Source organism: Neolamprologus multifasciatus, chromosome 18, assembly GCF_963576455.1.
Source record: "Neolamprologus multifasciatus chromosome 18, fNeoMul1.2, whole genome shotgun sequence".
Lineage (NCBI taxonomy): Eukaryota > Metazoa > Chordata > Actinopteri > Cichliformes > Cichlidae > Neolamprologus > Neolamprologus multifasciatus.
The window spans coordinates 422918-442235 of NC_140456.1; the positions used below are offsets into that span (position 1 = coordinate 422918).

At 46.3% G+C, this 19318-nt stretch overlaps 2 protein-coding genes and 1 pseudogene across 4 annotated transcripts in view; 2 read left to right on the top strand and 1 right to left on the bottom strand.

The window, feature by feature from the left end:
* LOC146496867 (uncharacterized) overlaps window positions 1–19318 on the top strand; it is a 93903-nt gene that overhangs the window by 9935 nt on the left and 64650 nt on the right. The gene's annotated exons all lie outside the window — the stretch shown is intronic.
* On the top strand, window positions 3738–13423 carry LOC146496869 (uncharacterized). Of its 3 annotated transcripts, XM_085140805.1 has the most exons (4): window positions 3738–4213; window positions 5288–5595; window positions 7033–7257; window positions 11241–13102. In XM_085140805.1, exons 2-4 carry the CDS (start codon window positions 5424–5426, stop codon window positions 12440–12442), a joined length of 1599 nt encoding a protein of 532 aa, XP_084996931.1. In that variant the 5' UTR covers window positions 3738–4213; window positions 5288–5423; the 3' UTR covers window positions 12443–13102. The 3 variants fall into 3 exon arrangements, with proteins under 3 accessions (XP_084996931.1, XP_084996930.1, XP_084996932.1); XM_085140804.1 differs by lacking the exon at window positions 3738–4213 and having other exon boundaries at window positions 5128–5595; XM_085140806.1 differs by lacking the exons at window positions 3738–4213; window positions 7033–7257 and having other exon boundaries at window positions 5128–5595; window positions 11241–13423.
* LOC146496870 (zinc finger BED domain-containing protein 4-like) lies at window positions 7299–11249 on the bottom strand (annotated as a pseudogene).

The window sequence follows — 19318 nt, forward strand, 5'->3', positions numbered from 1 at the left end:
AAGTATATCTCACTCCCCCTTAAAGTAAAAGAGATTAACTTTAAAGTCATAAATGAGATTTATGATGATGTTAGGAGGATCGTCTCTGAGCTGCACATCATGATTTTCTTTGTTCACACGTTTGTCTCCGTTTCCACATCGACCTTTCTTTTGCTTTTTCTCCTGCTGTGATGCTCACTGTACATTTTAGATGCATGGATAACTAATGTTCATGTTGTTGTCGACAAATAAAGTTCATTTAAAAAATAAAAAAACCCTCAGGGTTTCCTGCTCAGGAGTGGGTGGGGCTTCACCCCTTCTTGTTCCTGATTGGCTGCATCAGTCATGTTCCAGCTGTTCCAGCTGTGATGTTTGTCCACATGAGCCCTCTGTGATGACATCCAGGAGTTTGTCACGTTTGTGTTTAAGAAGCTTAAAAGCTGCGTTTCGTTTCATCTTCAGATGAAACCTCATCAGACGCTTCACACGACAAGCACCACCCTGACAGCGTTTTCAGACAGACTCCTCTGTAAAGGTCAAAGTGACCTGGTTCCTCTGTGAACTTTGATCAGATTTAAACCACACCTGTCACTCTGTGTCCTGAATCCTGAATGAGATCCTGAGAGAGAACAAAGGACGCGACCCTAAGCGACGGCCTCGAGGTAAACGAGCCGGCGTCAGGAACAGGCTACGGGCTCGCGCACACCGCGCACCCATGCCCAGTATCCTGCTAGCCAATGTTCAATCCATCGAGAACAAGCTTGATGACCTCAGAGCCAGAATCAAGTTCCAGAGAGACATTCGGGACTGCAACCTCCTCTGCTTCACCGAGACTTGGCTGAACCCAGCGATTCCAGACCACGCCGTGCAGCCGACGGGGTTCTTTTCGGTTTACCGTATGGACCCGACAATGGAGTCGGGGAAGAAAAGAGGTGGTGGAGTGTGTTTGATGGTGAACAACAGATGGTGCGACAGCACAAACATCTACCCACTCACACGCTCTTGCTCGCCCAATCTGGAACTTTTGATCGTTAAATGTCGCCCTTTCTATCTACCACTGCGGTCATTGCCTGCACTGTTTACATTCCGCCACACGCGGACTCGGACACTGCCTTATGTGAGCTGCATGAGGCTCTCACACATCAACAAACACTTCACCAAGATGCCGCACTCATTGTTATGGGAGATTTTAACAGAGTGAATCTCAAACGGACATTTCACAACCTTCACCAGCACATCAACTGCCCCACCCGGGGCACTAGGACATTAGACCACTGCTACACCCCGTTCAAGAACTGTTACAAGGCTCAACCCCTGCCGGCATTTGGGAAATCGGACCATGCCGCCATCTTCCTCATGCCTGCTTACAAACAAAGGCTAAAGCAGCAACCACCAATCAGGAGGGAGGTCGCTCGCTGGACGGACCAATCAGTGGCCGCGCTGCAGGACGCACTGGATGACGCAGACTGGGACATGTTTCGGCGCAGCTCTGACGACATCAACAGGTTTACGGAAGCGGTGGTGGGATTTATCGGGAAACTAGCGGACGACACAGCAGAAAGAACTATCATCCGAATGTTTCCCAACCAGAAGCCGTGGGTGGATAAAAACATCCGCGACGCTCTGAGGTCATGCACCGCTGCCTACAATGAAGGGCTCGTCTCCGGTAATATGGACCTATACAAGGCTGCGTCCTACAACGTGCGCACCGCGGTCAGAAAGGCAAAGCGGACCTACGGGGAAAAACTAGAGTCACAGCTACGACAGTGCGACTCTAGGAGCCTGTGGAAAGGACTGCGGACTATAACGGACTATAAACGACCAGCTTCTTCAATGATGAATGCCGATGCTTCACTGGCTGATGAGCTGAACACGTTTTACGCTCGCTTCGACGCCGCAGCAATGAAAACAACAAACGGCTGCGCGCGCTCAGAGTGCACCAGTGAAGAAAATGCATTCATCATCACAGAGCATGCCGTGAGGAACACCTTCAGGAGGGTGAACACCAGGAAGGCAGCAGGACCAGATGCAAACCCTGGCCGGGTCCTGAGAGCCTGCGCTGACCAGCTAACACCGGTGTTCACGGAGATCTTCAACCTCTCCCTGGCCCAAGCTGTGGTTCCCACGTGCTTCAAACAGTCCATTATAGTTCCTGTTCCAAAGAAACAACAGCCCGCTTGCCACAATGACTACCGTCCAGTAGCACTGACCTCAATTGTGATGAAGTGTTTTGAAAGACTGATGAGAGATCACATCACTTCTTCACTTCCTGCCACCATCGACTCACTTCAGTTTGCTTACCGGACTAATCGTTCCACAGACGATGCCATATCTCACCTGCTCCACACATCCCTGAGTCACCTGGACACTGGCAGAGGGAATTATGTTAGGATGCTGTTTGTGGACGTTCAGCATTCAACACAATAATTCCCTCTAAGCACCAAGTTGACGGATCTAGGACTCAGCTCATCACTGTGTCAGTGGATCCTCAACTTCCTCACAGACAGACCCCAATCAGTGAGGGTGGGAAAACAAGTCTCCCCCTCCATCTCACTCAGCACTGGAGTGCCTCGGGGCTGCGTTTTAAGCCCCCTGCTGTACTCACTGTACACTTATGACTGTGTAGCCACATCAGACACCACCTCCATTGTCAAGTTTGCTGATGACACTGTTGTTGTAGGCCTGATCTCCGACAACATCGAGACGGCCTACCTGGAGGAGATTAGGAACCTGGAGACCTGGTGCCAGGAGAATAACCTCCTCCTAAACATCAGCAAGACTAAGGAGCTGATCGTGGACTTCACCACAAAGCAGGCGAGGAATTACAAACCCCTCATCATCAGTGGCACGCCAGTGGAGAGAGTGGACAGTTTCCGATACCTGGGTGTCCACATCACTCAGGACCTGTCATGGTCCTGCCACATCAACACCCAGGTTAAGAAAGCCTGTCAGCGTCTCTTCTTCCTCAGAAGACTTAGAGACTTCCATCTGCCACTGAAGGTGCTCAAGAACTTCTACTGCTGCACCAACGAGAGCGTCCTGACGGCAAACATCTGCACCTGGTTTGGGAACAGCACCAAGCAGGACAGACGAGATCTGCAAAGAGTGGTGCGCTCGGCCGAACGCATCATTCAATCAGAGCTCCCTGACCTGCTGTCCATCTACACCAAGCGGTGCAAGTCCAAAGCTAGGAAGATTATGATGGACCTTTCCCATCCCAACAATGGACTCTTCTCACTGTTGAGGTCTGGGAAGCGCTTCCGCTCCCTTAAGGCCAAAACAGAGAGAATGAGGAGGAGCTTCTTCCCCCAGGCTATTCGGGCCCTGAACCAGGTGTAGGACTGGACTCTCCCACACACATCACTATAAGACTGGACTCTCACACACATCACATCACCACACATTTCCTATAATTTCCTATAATTTATAATCTTTATAATCTCTCTCTGCTGTTTGCACATTTTTATTTATTTTTATTTTTACTGTAAATTTCTAAGTTAATTTGTAAATTTTGTAGTAAATTGTAAATACTGTAAAACTTTTTTCTGTCATTTAATGGTCGGGCATTGCGCAGCTACAAGCATTTCACCCTCATGTCATACTGTGTATGGTTGTGTGTGTGTGACAAATAAAATTTGAATTTGAATCAGCAGATATTAAACAGCTGACAATAGTAAACAAATTCAAATTTTATTTGTCACACACACACAACCATACACAGTATGACATGAGGGTGAAATGCTTGTAGCTGTACGATGCCCGAGCATTAAATGACAGAAAAAACGTTTTACAGTATTTACAATTTACAGGTTACTACAAAATTTACAAATTAACTTAGAAATTTACAGTAAAAATGTGCAAATAGCAGAAAGAGATTATAAAGATTATAAATTATAGGAATTATAGGATGATAGGAAATGTGTGGTGGTGCGTGTGGTGATGTGATGTGTGGGAGAGTCCAGTCCTACACCTGGTTCAGGGCCTGAATAGCCTGGGGGAAGAAGCTCCTCCTCATTCTCTCTGTTTTGGCCTTAAGGGAGCAGAAGCGCTTCCCAGACCTCAACAGTGAGAAGAGTCCATTGTTGGGATGGGAGAGGTCCATCATAACCTTCCTAGCTTTGGACTTGCACCGCTTGGTGTAGATGGACAGCAGGTCAGGGAGCTCTGATTGAAAGATGCAACAAACAACAGTCTCCACCCAGCTGATCGTGACGACACAGAGGGCTGATCACTCGTGATGTGCGATACCACTGATTTCCTTTCCGATCTGATCGTCTGGTATCGACGATACTGATCTGATCCGATACTTTGTACAAAAACTTATTTTATTTATTGTATCTCAAATTATAGCATCATAATGATTACAGGGCATCAGATTACTGATTACTAGCCGACCGACACGTCGTCTTCAAACCCCCGCGGTCTTTCTCTTCTCGGGTTAAACATGATATATAAGTCACTCTGATAACTTAAACATGTTATTGTTTGGCTTTTTCAGTGTTTTATTTGTTCCTGAGTAAATCGGTTTGGCTGAGATTAAAGTTATTAGATTAGATTAAATTAAATTTAACTTTATTAATCCCTCGGGAGGGTTCCTCCGGGGTTTTCACACAGCTGGATAAACGTCAAACAGAAAACTGATTAAACAAAGTGTGAGACGGTCAAGAGTTTACGTCAGTGCCCGGTTATATTTTAGATAGCAAGGAGCAGAGTTTCACTACACCGAGGGAGCTCGTGACGTACCCGGCTTTCTTTAGACCGCGGAGGCCGGGTCCTCAGGTGGAAGCAGCCTCTGAATTTGGACACCCCCGCTGTTTCCGGGCCGGCCAATAATAACGGTGACATTTAACGTATTTTATCCGATAAATAAACCCTGTAAAATGTATTTACACCCCCCCCCCCCCCCCCCCCCAGCCCTTTTGAATGTCAAGGTTGGCAAGTATGCCCACAACACCTCACTTTTTTGCCACATGTATTGCAAACCACGTCTCAGCTGTTTGTGGAGGTAGAATACGTCTGCACAATTACGCTCAGCCATTGTCGTGAGTGCGCACGCGGCGAGACATTTATACAGCCGTATTTCGCACATGACTATGAGGAAGAAGAAGTAGTTCCTTTGAACGTAGACAATCCGAATGTTATAGTTTCTTTCCACTGTGTTCCTGTTAATGATAAACTACACATTTACCCTAAATTACTAAAATATCGATATTTTAATGTGAGAATCGATTCTAGAACATAAATGATTGGTATCGGAGGAATCGATATTTCAGGATCGATCCGCACATCACTACTGATCACAGGACAGGATCCAGGCATGAGAAACAGCTGGCACACACAGGAACAGCGGAAGTAAACAAAGAAAGGCGGAAGTATTGTTCACTTTCCTCACGTGTGGCCCGAGCCGAGTGTGTGAGCCGAGTGTGTGAGCTGTGTCAGCAACAATGCCTTCAGTTCAGTATCTGAGAGAGTTTATCAACGAGCGACTAACTGCTGCTGCTGAACAAATATTCTTGGAGTTTGAAAAAACGATCGTCCAGTACGAGGAAGAGATCGACCGTCAGCGCAGACTGCTGGATATCACCTGGAAACCCGAAATCAAGCTGCACAGAGTGGGTGAGTGTGACTGAGCATGCGTGGACTGGCGCAGGACCTTCCTGTTTAGCTAACAAAGGAAACGTGTCGGGATCAGCTGAGCACGTGAGAAACGTGTTGCATTTTGAGAAAAAAATATTTTGAGCAAAGAAAAGTTTCATTTAATGGAAGAAAATTCATTTCTGCTGCAGGAAACGAGTTTCAGTGTTTGCTGTTATCCACACAGTAACAGCGCCTCCGCTCAGATCTCTGTGCGCTCAACTCTCTGTACACAGTTATAAGTGTGCCGATTGGCTGTTACGATCTCCAATCAGCTCCCTAGCTTACTGCATTCCGGAAACACGGTCCAGAACGAGGCTGGTCACCTGCATTCATAAGATCCAGTGTTAGAGGCTCTCAGCTGCGTGGACAAACACGTGCTCCCACCCTGGCTGACACCAGAGGGGTGTTGAGAATAGATTCCTTAATGTACATCAACGTTAAAGAGAATATAGTTGTGATTGCTTGAAACATTATAATATTGTGGTAATGGGTGTAAGGATACAAAATAGAAAATAGGGCTGGGATGGGAACAAAGAACTGAGGTGCAGGGCAGAAGGACAATCAACCCCCACCCCCAGGGCAGGAAGCAAGAGTTACTGAGGGTGAGGGGCAGACAAAGGGCAAACGGACACTGCCTTAAAAGGAGGTGGGGGTCAGGGTGTCAGCACCCTTGGCCACTGTACTAGTGTATTTCCATTGTGGGGGTGTTTACTGTAGGGGGGAGGAGACCAGAGGTTATAACTGTAACTGTTGTGTGGAGTTCTTTAGATCAGCCTTTAGCACAGGACTGCATAGGACTGCAGTGTGCTGATCTCCATCTGTAAGAACAATGGGAAATAAAAGGATTGTGTAAAACGTGGAAACATCTCAGAGTGATCTCTACCAGGACCAAAAGAATCGCAGAGACTGGCGTTGTCTCAACAGGGGGCAGATATCCCGCTCCCCCAGTTAACCTGTGATGATTCTCCCAGTAAGAGAGAATCCTCACGATGTATCCGGGAACAGGTTTTCTGTGGTTTGCTGGATCAAAGGCATTAATGAAACACATGAGGATAGATGAATATCTGACCCTAAACAAACCGACTGTTTCAGTACGCAGCCCTGAGTCTGGCAGTGTGCCGTGAATCACAGGGCGCTAGCACAGGAGCCTTAAACTAGCTTTAAATGTTCTTCACTGTCACAACCTTTGGATGTTTGATTTAATGATTCCTGAGTGTGAGCTGCCGCTGTGCTTATAGGAAAACATGCCTCCCACTTCCTGCAGGCTCAGCTCTGTGTTGTCTTAGAAAAACTCAGTTTTCCTGGTCACACAAATCCTGTTATGAGTCAGGTCGACAGTTTCCCACCTTTAAAATTATTATTATTTAAAATAATTCCATTAGTTATGTTTTTCTTTTATCCCTTTTGTTTCTCCAGAACTTAGACAGAACCGTGACTTTAACCAGGAGAGGAGCTCCAGTGTGGAGGAGCCAGAAGCTCCACAGATTAAAGAGGAAGAGGAGGAACTGTGCAGCAGTCAGGAGGGAGAGCAGCTGGGACTGAAGGAGGAGCCTGAAGTTCATAATGATCCTGTGCAGTACGAGGAAGAGATGGAGCGTCAGCGCAGACTGCTGGATATCACCTGGAAACCTGAAACCAATGGTAAATGGCCCCAAAGCGCTTTACGCTACATCCAGTCATCCACACACACAAAGCTGCACAGGACAGGTGAGTGTCGCTCTGAGGGAGGAGCCTGATCACAGCTCTGCGGGACGTTAAAGCTGCAGAGATGTTTCAGGAGGACAGAAGGTGGATGTGTGACTGCTCGACCAATCGTGGCTGTTGTTACTAGTTACCAGACGTGGTCGTTTCATCTGATTGTTACAATTTTAACAACTGATGTCGTTCAAGTTTAGTGTCCTAATGTTCTGCAGCCATCTGCCACCAGGTGGCGCTTCGCTGCTGAGATCGCCTGATGTTTCTGTGAACAGATCGCAGATACAAGCGGTGCAAATGGACAGGCTCCGCCTTCGTGGTCGGGCGAGCAGTTCGTTCATCCGCTGCTCCTCCACAGTGAAAGGAGACGGCCGTCAGCTCCTGGGTGAGGTGTTCTCTCCTACCTGTAGGAGGCCCTGCAGCAGACACGCCGCAGAGGTCCCACCTCTCTGAGGCCTGGAGCGCCTCCACCTCTCCCCAAATACGCAGGAGGAGGCGGAGAAAGCGAGGTCCGAGCTGCCCTGCTGCCCCCGCCACCCGACTTCAGACGAGCAGTAGAAAACGTCTGCATGATTTATTATTTTAGACGAAGCGGAGGAGTTTCCACGCTGTGCCGTGGGCCATCGATTCAGTCTCCACAGCTCAGTGTGTCACAGTTTAATGAGACGTGTTTCGTAGTGACTTTCACGTCGTATTTAAGTGCAGCTGAGCGACTGATTCATGATGAATGCCTTCATGTTAGCGTTAGCGTGTTCTCCGTGTCTGAGTGCTTCTTGGTTTGGGATTCGTCGCTTGGTCTCCTCGTTTCGCTGAATTCGTCACCAGGAAGGTTTTAAGGGTTACAAAGGTACGGCGTACATCGCCATGGTAACTGATGGACTGTTGCATGGTAACTAAGAGAGCATTCAGGGTCACCTGATCCAGCACGAACTTTAAGCACTGTTCAAAGCTGAAACTCAGGGCTGGATCATCTTAAAAGTAGAGCGGGAGTCTCCTGAGGGTGTGCTGGCCAGAATCTGGTGATACAGTATGTCTCCTAACACAGGGTAGATGATATTTGTGTTTAGTGGGACTGAAATTAATTAGGAAAACTCACAGTAAACAGTCCAAACTGTTAAATGCTTGACATGAAACATCTGGAACAAAAACACTCTAAGTTAAAAATGAAGAGAAATTAACATCGGCCGTATCAGAAGTCATGTCAGGTAAACAAAAACGACTCAAATATCAACTATTTCTTTAACATGAAAAAAGTAACCATGCAACACTGAGGTCTTTGATTGTAAACTTATCCAAACACTGGAGCATCAAAACAAAGCACTCTTCATGTGATCTTAACGTAAACAAATATGAATCAAACACTGCTTGAAGAATCCAAGTAAACATTAACAAACAAGTGCTTTTAAAATTCAGTGTTAATAAAACAAAGTGCAGCCCTGCAGTGTCCATGAACACTTTTAGTAAAACCTGAAGAAGAGAATTTACTCAGTTAAATAAAAGTGCTCATGAGACTCAACCAAAATGTCAAACATCCTCAGATCTGAGGTTTTACATGTTGCAGTGTTTTCTCAGTGATTTTTGTGCAGGAACGCGAGCTGATCGACACGCTCTCAGGTGCATTTACTGTCTGCTGCAGAGGAGAGCGCTCTCATGGCCCCACAAACCGACTGTTTCATTGCGTATATGCACATGTCGGTGCTTTGGTTTGAAGCCGATTATCCAGGGAAGCGATGAACACACAATCTAGCACCTTCGATAAAATACTGTCGGTGCAATCGGCCTGTAATTATCCTTATTGTCCTTGGCACAAGTAAAATACACAGCATTGAGTCTGGTAGTATGTCACCAGCTTGGCATGAAGACAGGCCAATCATGACATGCTCTGACGTCACCAGGGTGGCGTCCTTCATAGGCTTCAGCGCCCTGACAGCTTCTTCTGCACGTGTGATGTCAGACTTAATGTGAAAATTCACTCTTCCTGACGTCTGCAGAAAGCAGAGCCGCACAGATGGCTGGTTGCTGTTTAAAACTCGTTCTATCACATCAGGAGCTGTCCCATCTTGTAATTACGTCCGTGATCAATCTGAGCTGGTCGCTGAAGGAGGCGCTGCTTCCACTGACTGCTGGCTGCGGTGCTGCGCCTGGAAAAGGCCGTTACACGTCGGATCCTCCCGAGAAGTCGCACCACGGATTGTATTTTCAATGCTTTCTGTGAGGCGAGATTCAGACTGTGTGCAAAACATTGTATGTGCGTCATGCCTGCAAGTCTAGCAGCGACAGCCATGTTTGGTGCATTATGGGTAACAACAACGAGGTCCTTTGTGTTCAATCCCCATTCAGCCTCAGCGTCAGTTAGTAACGCTGCAACGTGCTCACCTGTGTGACTGCCACGCATGGCTCGGAGTACATGAGACTGACACTGGTCCATTATGTGCTGTAACAGTCACGATTCAGTGGCTCTCGAAGTCCAAGCGTCGCATGTCAAAGCAACCGTCTCTGCCGAGCTGAGGGAGTCCGGCACTGTCGCTTTGACTTCTTGGTGCAACTTTGGCAGAGCGATGTCCGTGATGTCGGGAAGGAACGGTGTAACGGGGCTCCAGCGTTTCAATCATATTACGAAACCCTTTATTCTCCACAACACTCAGAGGGCGCATGTCAAATAAAAACACTGACTGCGTTATTTTTGTTGCACGAGTTGAAGTTGCTGCTTCCATTGTCCGTTGAGCGAGATCGCCTCGTTTCGTTTTAAAATTAGCATTTGACGCTACGTCGCTATGGTGTCTACACACGTGTGTTCGTAAATTTGTTGTTACTGGAATATTTGACTCTGGCGCTGCAGATTTTACAGACTGCATAGCTCTAAGTAAGTCTAAGTAAGTCCACACATCAGCTTTGAAAGCTGCCGGCTGTATCCTCTTCAGTCGTCACCAGCGTTGGGTAAGGCACTTTAAATTAGTAACTTGGTTACATTACTAGTTATTTCTATCAAAAGTAACTCAGCTACTTCAAGTTACTCGTTACTTTCAAAGTAACTAGTTACCAGGGAAAGTAACTTTTTACTCAGAATTCTCTGGTTAATGTGTTGCTTCCCTAACTGGATACCCAGCTAGCTCACTTACATGTTAGCACTATCCTGCCACACGTGCACTGTGCCACCTACCAACAGGAAGGAAAAAATCCTGTGCATATTCCCACGAGAGAAATCCCACGCCTGGACCGTGGTCGACTGCCGCCATGATTCTAGCCTACGCCACAGTGTCACGTGTGCTTTTTACATCCAACAGGAAACTGCAGTCGTTATTTGTCCCGTGCACGGTTATACAGGTGTAACACGCAGTGAGACGTGACCTGATGCGCTCCTCGACTGTGCAAAGAGAGACACACAGAACTTTATATACAAGGTGTTTACTCGAGTGTGACGTTATTCAGGTCTGTGTTCCAATTTAAGCCGAACGCAACACACGAAGTAACGAATAACGAGCCTATCGAAATCCCAGTAACGATGAACGTGTTCCTGATTTTGGCATAATAACCAGTTACCGTGCTCATTACCACAATAATAACTTAGTTACTGTAACGCGTTACTTAATAACGTGTTAGTCCCTAAACTGGTCATCAGTTAGCTAGCACAACTGGCCACACATCCACTGTACTTTGGTTTTGGCAAACTAGACACTTCTACAGTTATCGCGACACCTCGTTTTTCCGTCTACGTAAAGGCGGTAAAAACTGCAAACTAGTGGCTGGTTTTAATTGCAACATACAAAAGAAATACACAGTAAATGCATGTAATTTTTTCAATTTAAAAAAAATCGATAACACTGATTTTGAATATCGATTCAGTATTATTACACGAAATATCACAATATTTCAATGTATCGATATTTTCTTACATCCCTATGTCTCCTGAATCCTCTTTGTCCTTCCAGACCTCGGACAGCAACACATCTGTAAGGAGGAGGAGGAGGAGGTTCTCCTTGAGCAGCAGCTCTGGAACCAGGAGAGGAGCTCCAGTGTGGAGGAACCAGAAGCTCCACAGATTAAAGAGGAAGAGGAGGAACTGTGCAGCAGTCAGGAGGGAGAGCAGCTGGGACTGAAGGAGGAGCCTGGTACCTTTATGGTGACTGCTGCTGAGGAAGGAGAGCACAGTGAACCAGGAGGAGACGAGGAGCAGCTCCTCTGTGATGACTCTCCTCAAAGTGAAAGCACAGATGAAGAATCCAGCAAGTGTGAAGAGTCAGGGTTAAGGGAAACTGAGGAGCCGGTTCCAAAGAGACAAAAGAGAGACAGAAGTCCTGGTGTTGTAGAGAGCGCGCCTGTCTCAGAGAGTCCATGTGATGCTGCCACAGGTCGAAAGTCTGATGTTTCTAAGAATCAATCCCGGGGAAAAAAACACCAGACCAATGTGAATTCACTTGTTTGCAAAATATGTGGGGGAAAATTTAGTAGAACCTATTTGGCTGTCCACATGAGAATTCACACAGGTGAGAAACCATATTCTTGTCATACATGTGGGAAACGTTTTAATCAAAGCAGTACTTTGCGTAGCCATGTGAGAACCCACACGGGTGAGAGACCTTATTCCTGTGATACATGCGGGAAAAGTTTCGGTCAGAGTGCTGCATTGTATATCCATCAGGCAGTTCACTCAGAAAGACTGTTTTCCTGTGATATATGTGGAAAAAGTTTCAGTCATAAAAACTATTTGCCCATCCACATGACCACTCACACCGATGAGAAGCCGTATGTTTGTGAAATATGTGGGAAAACATTTGGTAACAGCTCTGTTTTTTACAGTCACAGGAAAATACACCAAAGTAGGGAATCGGTTTCTTGTGAAATATGCGGGAAAACATACTCAGAAAAAAGCGCTGTTAGACGCCACATGAGAACTCACACAGGTGAGAAACCGCATTCCTGTGAAATATGTGGGGCAAGATTCTCTCAATTGAACAATTTGAAAAAGCACAAGGAAAAGCACACGGGCGAAGGGCCGTATTGCTGTGACAAATGTGGGACGAGGTTCAATCGGAGCAATCACCTTTTCCTCCACAAGGAAACGAAAATATGTGAGAAGCCGAGTTCCTCTGAAACAGGAGAAGAGTTTCAAAGAAATCCTTCATCCACATGAGAACTCGCACAGGTGGCAAGTAGAAATACCTGTGAACGAAGCTTGAGGAACAAATGTGTCATTTTTATGAGATTGGAGAAAAAAACATAAATATGAGCACCAAACTTTTTTTATTGTGTGATTCTGGTTTTATAATTTTTTTAAATTGAAAGTGAGCTCGTGAGGATGGGCAGGGGAAGCTGCTCTTCTTTCCCAGGTTGACAAATCGCATTGTTGTTATTTTGTCATTTTCTTTTGTTCAAATGTGTGAACTTGATTGAAAAATATGTTGGCGTAGTGTTTGTTTGATGTCGTATTCCTGTTTGTGGTTTTATTGACACGCTGAAGCTGAAAAGCAGTTTTTGTTTCTTCGTTTGTATTGTGTGATTTCATCAGCCGTCAGAGGTGATCAAACTGCCCCAGTGTAACCTGATGAACGTGCAGTGTAAATAAAGTTTGTTTCTCTCAGTTGCTGCCTGCTGTGGATTTGATCCTTTGAAACAGCCTCCTCATAAAACCTGTTTGGATGTGGTGACTGTGCAGTCAGAATGAAGCTGTGAGGTTTGAATCTGAGTGTGGATGCTGAGGAGGATGTGCTCTGACAGGACTGCAGTCACAAGCCTGTGCTTTTGAAACAGGTGCTTTTAAAGAGGAGTGAGGAAGCTCCTGGGAAACAAAGGCTTCTGCAGGTGGAAGCCACTGAAAAGTTTCTCACTAGTGTTGTTTTGTTAGGGTCAGCGTCACCACTCGTCGCGTGAGGTCATACCTGGATTCCACAGAGGTCGCACAGCCGACTCCTCCAGGTGTCGCTTCGATATGCGTCAGTGGCAGAAAGTTTGCTTTGTCTTGCAGTCTCAGGAGCATGGAGGAGATTCCAGGAGAGCTGGACAGGGTCTTAGACGCCCTTTGACCATTATGAGGACCAATGTCTGCTGCTGCGTGCCACGATGCAAGATGAACACTGAGAGAGCTACGGTGTGACCTCGTGGGGCTGCCGGTGTGACCATCTATGACCAAACCATCAGAAACAGGTTTAGTCAGAAGTGTTTCAGGGGGCCAGGCTTCAGAAGAAGTCTGGAGGGGAGACTGAGCCGGCACCAACATCAGGAAGACGTTAAGATTAAAGGTGAGCCATTATTTTCTGCCCGGCTGCAAGAAGCTTCTGCTTTTCAAAGGTTCTAGAAAAATATCGCTAACACATTTTTAACTGACACCACTAAAAAGCATTAACTGGCTCATTAACAGTGATGGGAATAACGGCGTTACAGTAACGAGTAATTGAACTAATTACTCTTCCTATTGTTACAACGCCGTTACAGTTACTAACAAGAACATGTGGTGCGGTCGTGTTACTATTTTTGAACAAACTGCTCAGCTTACTGCACCTTATATCAGCTGCAGGAAGTAGCTGTAAGTAATCTGGGCTGTCGCGCTCCCGCAGATGGTGATCACGATCACTGTCTGGCACAGGGCTGGGCAATCTCAGTGCATGAGAGCCGGGGTCCTGCAGGTTTTAGATGTGTCCTCAAACCAACACAGCTGATTTAAATGGCTAAATTAGCTCCTCAACATGTCCTGAAGTTCTCCAGAGGCCTGGTAACGAACTAATCATCTGATTCAGGTGTGTTGACCCAAGGTGAGATCTAAAACCTGCAGGACACCGGCCCTCGTGGACTGAGATTGCCCACCCCTGTGCTAGCACAACACCTGGAGCTGAGGCGCAAAACAATCGCATGAGTGCTGCTGTTTGACTGAGGAAGAATAAAGGAGTTGTGGTCAATCACATGACCACTTAAAGACAAAGCAACAAGGTGATATATACCAGTTTATAAATTGTGTTGATCGGCCAGTAAAACCAGAGTCATGATAAACAAGATATACACCTGTTTGTTCCTCAATAGTTTCATGTTTACTGTCTAAGGACAGCGCAGCGAGACCTCTCTGCTTATCACCCCCCTCCCAGAGCGAGTTTTGAGATGTGAGAGATTTGTGACGTTTAGCGTGTTTGGAGTGTGTAGTTAATGTGTTGTCTTGTGTAGTTATTGTGTAGTGTTGTGTAGTTAGTGTGCTGTGTTGTGGACAGTTTTGTGTTGTGTGTCAGAACAATGAGGCGACTGCTGTCTCCAGGTAGAAACAGCAGTGACACACCTGCTGCTGTCAGACCTGCAGGTATCAGGCTGTGATGTTTCCTTTATAGTGGACAGAAATATTTGCAGTGGCACAAATAATTTGTGGCATCTTATTGAAGAACAGCTGATTGTTCTGTAAATAGTTTGAAATGGTTATTTAAAAAAAAAAGGGTAAAAGGTAAATGGATGCAAATAACTTTGTTTGCAAAACTTGTGCGTATGATTTAAAAATTGACAATTTTTATTTGCATTTAAAGTTATGAAATATGATCATTAAACATGTTTGTGGTTGTTGCAGTAAAAATAAAACTTTTTCTACTCAGATTTTATGTTTTTTGTCTGATTTTAGATCAGTTGTGTTAATACAGTCACAATGAAAACATGACTGTAGATTCAGACACCTGAGGTTGTGCTGATGAGACCAAACAAGACAAATAAATAGTTTTAAAGGTGAAATGTGGAGGAAACATCAAAGTAGTTAAAAATGGCCGATTACACCCTGGACCCCAGAGGGTTAAATGTTTTTAAAGTAACACAATAGTTACTTTTCAAGTAATTAATTACTTTTAGAATCTGGTAACTCAGTAACTTTGGCTTCTGGTCAGGGGACAAAGCAGGAAGTGAAATGGGCGTGTGACCAGCTCAGCTGTGTCCCTGCAAAGTGGAGGAACATCACCAGGAGTCCAGGCCTGCCGAGGACACCACAAGATGAAGGCAGTAATGGAGACGAGCAACGTGGACAGTAGGAGCTTCTCGGTGGGTGGATGTGGAGGATGGAGCGTACAGATGTCCCACGCAGGCAGACCGCAGAGATCACACGGGGCCCAGGAAGTGGCTGTGGTAGTGGAGGAGCGCCGCTGCAGTCACGTCAGCACCTGTACTCAACACGCCAAACTGTCTGCGGCTGCTCCACCAATAGCACGGGCATGTGACATCATCACCTCCTGACCCCGTACCTGAGGCTTTCATGGCAATTTCAGGAGCGTTTAATCAAATTGTTCTGTCAGCTGTGTCCTCACATTCAAACAACACGCTGACTGCAAAACCCAAGAGGCCGTCGGCGTCAGGTAGAAGCTGCTGCCCCCTGCTGCTCACGCGCTCTCAGCTGATGGTGTCAGAGCTGTCCTCGGCCGCCGGCCAGCGATGCAGGCCAGGCTCTCGGTCCAGGATCGCAGAGGTCGTCTCTGAGAAGCGCTAACATCAGCTGCGTCTATTGAGGAGGGCCATGAGGTGGCTGACGGCCGACCGACTGCCCAGCCTGATGAACGGTGAACATAAAAAGGTTTAAGAAAAGGTGATTGTGTTTTTAGCTGTTTGCCTGTCTTTGTTTGTCATGGTGACGACTAGACCTCGTGTTTTGGGGTAAACTGTCCTTTTAAGAGCCGCTTTGAGCCGGAGCACGCATGTACTCTGGTTTGTGTCACGCACTGCACTGGAGCGGCAGCACTGGAGAGTTGGAAGCTACAAAAGTAGGCGTGGCTATCCACACATGAGGTTAATGTGCTGGAAAAGACGCTGCTGTATTTAGCCTGAGTTTGTGGTGCGATGACTCCGTGTTCATGATGAGTTCTGAACACGCCACGGTCACGTGCTGTGAGCAGGTTGGTGTAAGTGATGCACTTTACTGTCAGTTAAAGTGTCAATTGTTGGATGTAAACAATGCGCTTATTTGTTTTTGCTCTTTTTGTGTATTTGTTTCTTGACAGGCTGCTACTGTTGTCTATACTGAGTTTAATATGTGCAGATGATATTTATGCTGTCTCAGATCCTGAAAGACGGTTTTAGGTTGAGCCCGTGGAAAAGTTCAACTGTTTCACTCAAAACTGCCGTCACGTGGAATTTACTCTTTATTTAAACTTTATTGGCACAGCGGCTGTTTTCCAGTTTTACTCTGCAGTAAAACACTCTGCAGCCAGCGCACCCGTCCATGTTTGTGGTTGGGCAGATGGTGAAAGCCCCTCCCTTTAACCAGCTTGATGTACCGGCTCCTCACTGCCACTGCTGGGATAAGTGAATCCAGATTAAGGCATAGCTAGCCTGGGTTTGTGGAGTTCCCTCGTAGTCCGGGGCTCTCGTCTGTCTGAAGGAGTTGATTGAAACCAGCGGCTGCGTTTGGAAAGCTGGATTTCCCAAAACCTCCCAAAATTCAAATGTGTGCACCAAATTCCTGATTTTACCTGATGTCCGGTCTGCAACAATTAGTGCAAAGAAAACAAACAGCTTGCAGAAACCACTCAATCCCGACGTTGCCATGACGTCTGTGTGTTGGTGCCACAGTCGCTCGTTTCATGACGTGACCCTCGTTTGGATGTTTTTCCACATTAAAGCATTTATCATGCGTTACGTCTGCCTCATATCTCTCACACAGGAAACGGTGTGTGATGTTGGACAGGGTTAAATCTCCATGTTTAGACTGTGATACAGGGGTTCCTCAAGGATCTGTTCTTGGGCCCTTATTGTTCTCTGTTTATCAATAACTTACCTGAAGTCTGTCCAAATATATTTGCTCAAATGTATGCGGATGATGCAGTTATATATACACCTATGTGTCCAGCAGGTGGCAAAAGATCTTACAGCTGCTTTAGCATTAATGCACAGCTGGCTGGAGGACTCTAATGTTGAACAGAAACTGTCTGCATGTACTTCTCAAAACGCCCCTGAAACTTGAAGCAGTCAAACATATTCCTGGATGGAGCAGAGCTTGAATTAGCTCCAGAATTTAAACATCTTGGGGTCATTCTAGACCCAACATCATCCTTCAAGAGTCACATAAATAAAGTGTCCCAGGTACTTAAATTTAATAATCGAAATTTTAATCATATACGTAATAATTTAAATATGAATGAAACGTATTTTTACTCAATGATCATCTCTCATATGGACTATTGTTTGGTCACTTGTTTGTCCAACGACACTTAAAACCATTGAAAACATTTATAAAAGAAGTTTAAATCTACTTGACAAAAAACCGACTTCCAGCCACCAAAAACATAAATTACTAAACTTCAATAACTTAGTAAAACTGTGTGTTTAATATATAAAGTCTTACACTCCCTTGCTCCACCACCACTGAAGCTGTTCATTAGGCGTAAAGAAAGCTCAGACCACTCGACCCACAGAGACGTGTTTATACCCCACAGACGGAGCGTTTGGGCAGAACGTCCTCTCTGTCCACGGTGGAGCAGTCGTCCTCCGTTAGAAAATGCTCGACATTCAACTTGTTTAAGGTTAAAGTCTGCTTATGGACAAATCAAGTGTGAGATCAGGTATGAGTTGTGTAGTTTTAATGTTTTACTTGGGAAGAGAAGAGTTTGATGGAGTTCTTATTATGTATGAATTATGAACTTTTCTATGAATAATTTGTCTATTTTTAATATGTTTTTGGACAACAGGTGGAAATTAGTCTTTGGCTATAATCTGGTATGTTTACATGATCATTAACGTGTCCTAGATAAATAAACTCACAGGGTGGCTGTGGACGCCCAGCCTGGTTTTGTGTTCGCTGGCAGCTTAACAAAACTCCTCTGCTGTAAATGTGATCACACCGCGTCTGTTTGCAGCAAGTCTGCTCACGTGTGTGTGTGTGCGCGCGTGTGCGTGTGTGTGTGTGTGTGTGTTAGGAAAAGCTCGCACTTCTTCACTTTCTTAGACTTAGAAGGAAAACGTGGTTTCCAAAGGTTAAAGGTTAGATTTAGGTTCAGGGTGGAAGATGTTGTGATGGTGTGTGTGTGTGTGTGTGCGTGCGTGCGTGTGTGTGCGTGCGTGTGTGTGTGCGTGTGTGTTACGAGGCGTGCTGTCAGCAGTGGCGGCGTGCAGCCCTCATTATTCTGTCGACACGCCTTGTACGGTAACCCAGCCTGTGTGAGTGTATGCGTGGCTCGGCGCCAAGCGTAAGGCGCCACTTTACGAGCACGATGATCTCACCTCGACCCTCCTCTGAACACAGCGTGCATTCAGCAGCGTGTGCAGCTGTGAATGGAGGGCTTGTCTCAGAGACGCTGGGTGGAGGCAGCAGATGCTTGTTATACTGGAGCTGTGACTTAATTCTGCAGGTCATCTCCAGCTTTACCGCCAGCCGTGAGCCAGCCGACGGCGGCGTGTTGATGAGCTGCTAACAAGACGCAACATGTGAGCGGAGCAGCTGTACTGGGAAGACTTCCCTCTGATTGTGTTTGTCAGAGGTTTTGTGCACAGCAGAGATGTGATCACACTGAGTCTGCAGCAGCTTCATAACAGAATAGATGAAAAGCTGAGCGTAGCTCTGCACACACAGATCAGTCCTTGCACCCCATCATTTTCACAACCTCTGACCTATGAACCATTCTTGCCAAACGTTTCGAACTCTGAACCGTGTGGAGCAAAGAACCCGTTTTAAATGTTGTTACCGGCAGCCTGTCACACAAGGACACAAATAGAGTTAACGTACCAACAGGATGTTGACAGAGAGCACCTGTCAGAGCGGCGTGCAGCGCGTCCTTTAGAGAGCTGCGGAACGCCGCTGAAAACGGAAGCAGAGGAACCGGATCTGAAAGACCCGACACAGGAGAGACCATCTAGACCTTCAGCAGATCATTTGCTGAAGCTTCATCGGAGATGTGAAAGTGTAAGGCTGTCAGGAAGCCATCTTCATGGAGGATGAGGTCTAAAAACCACAGAGCTGGACTGAAGGTCAGAGGAACAGGATCCACATCATGGTCAGTGTGTACGAGGAGGTCAGGAGGAGGAGTCTGCAGCCGTGCTCTGTCAGTCGGTGTTTGATCCACCATGC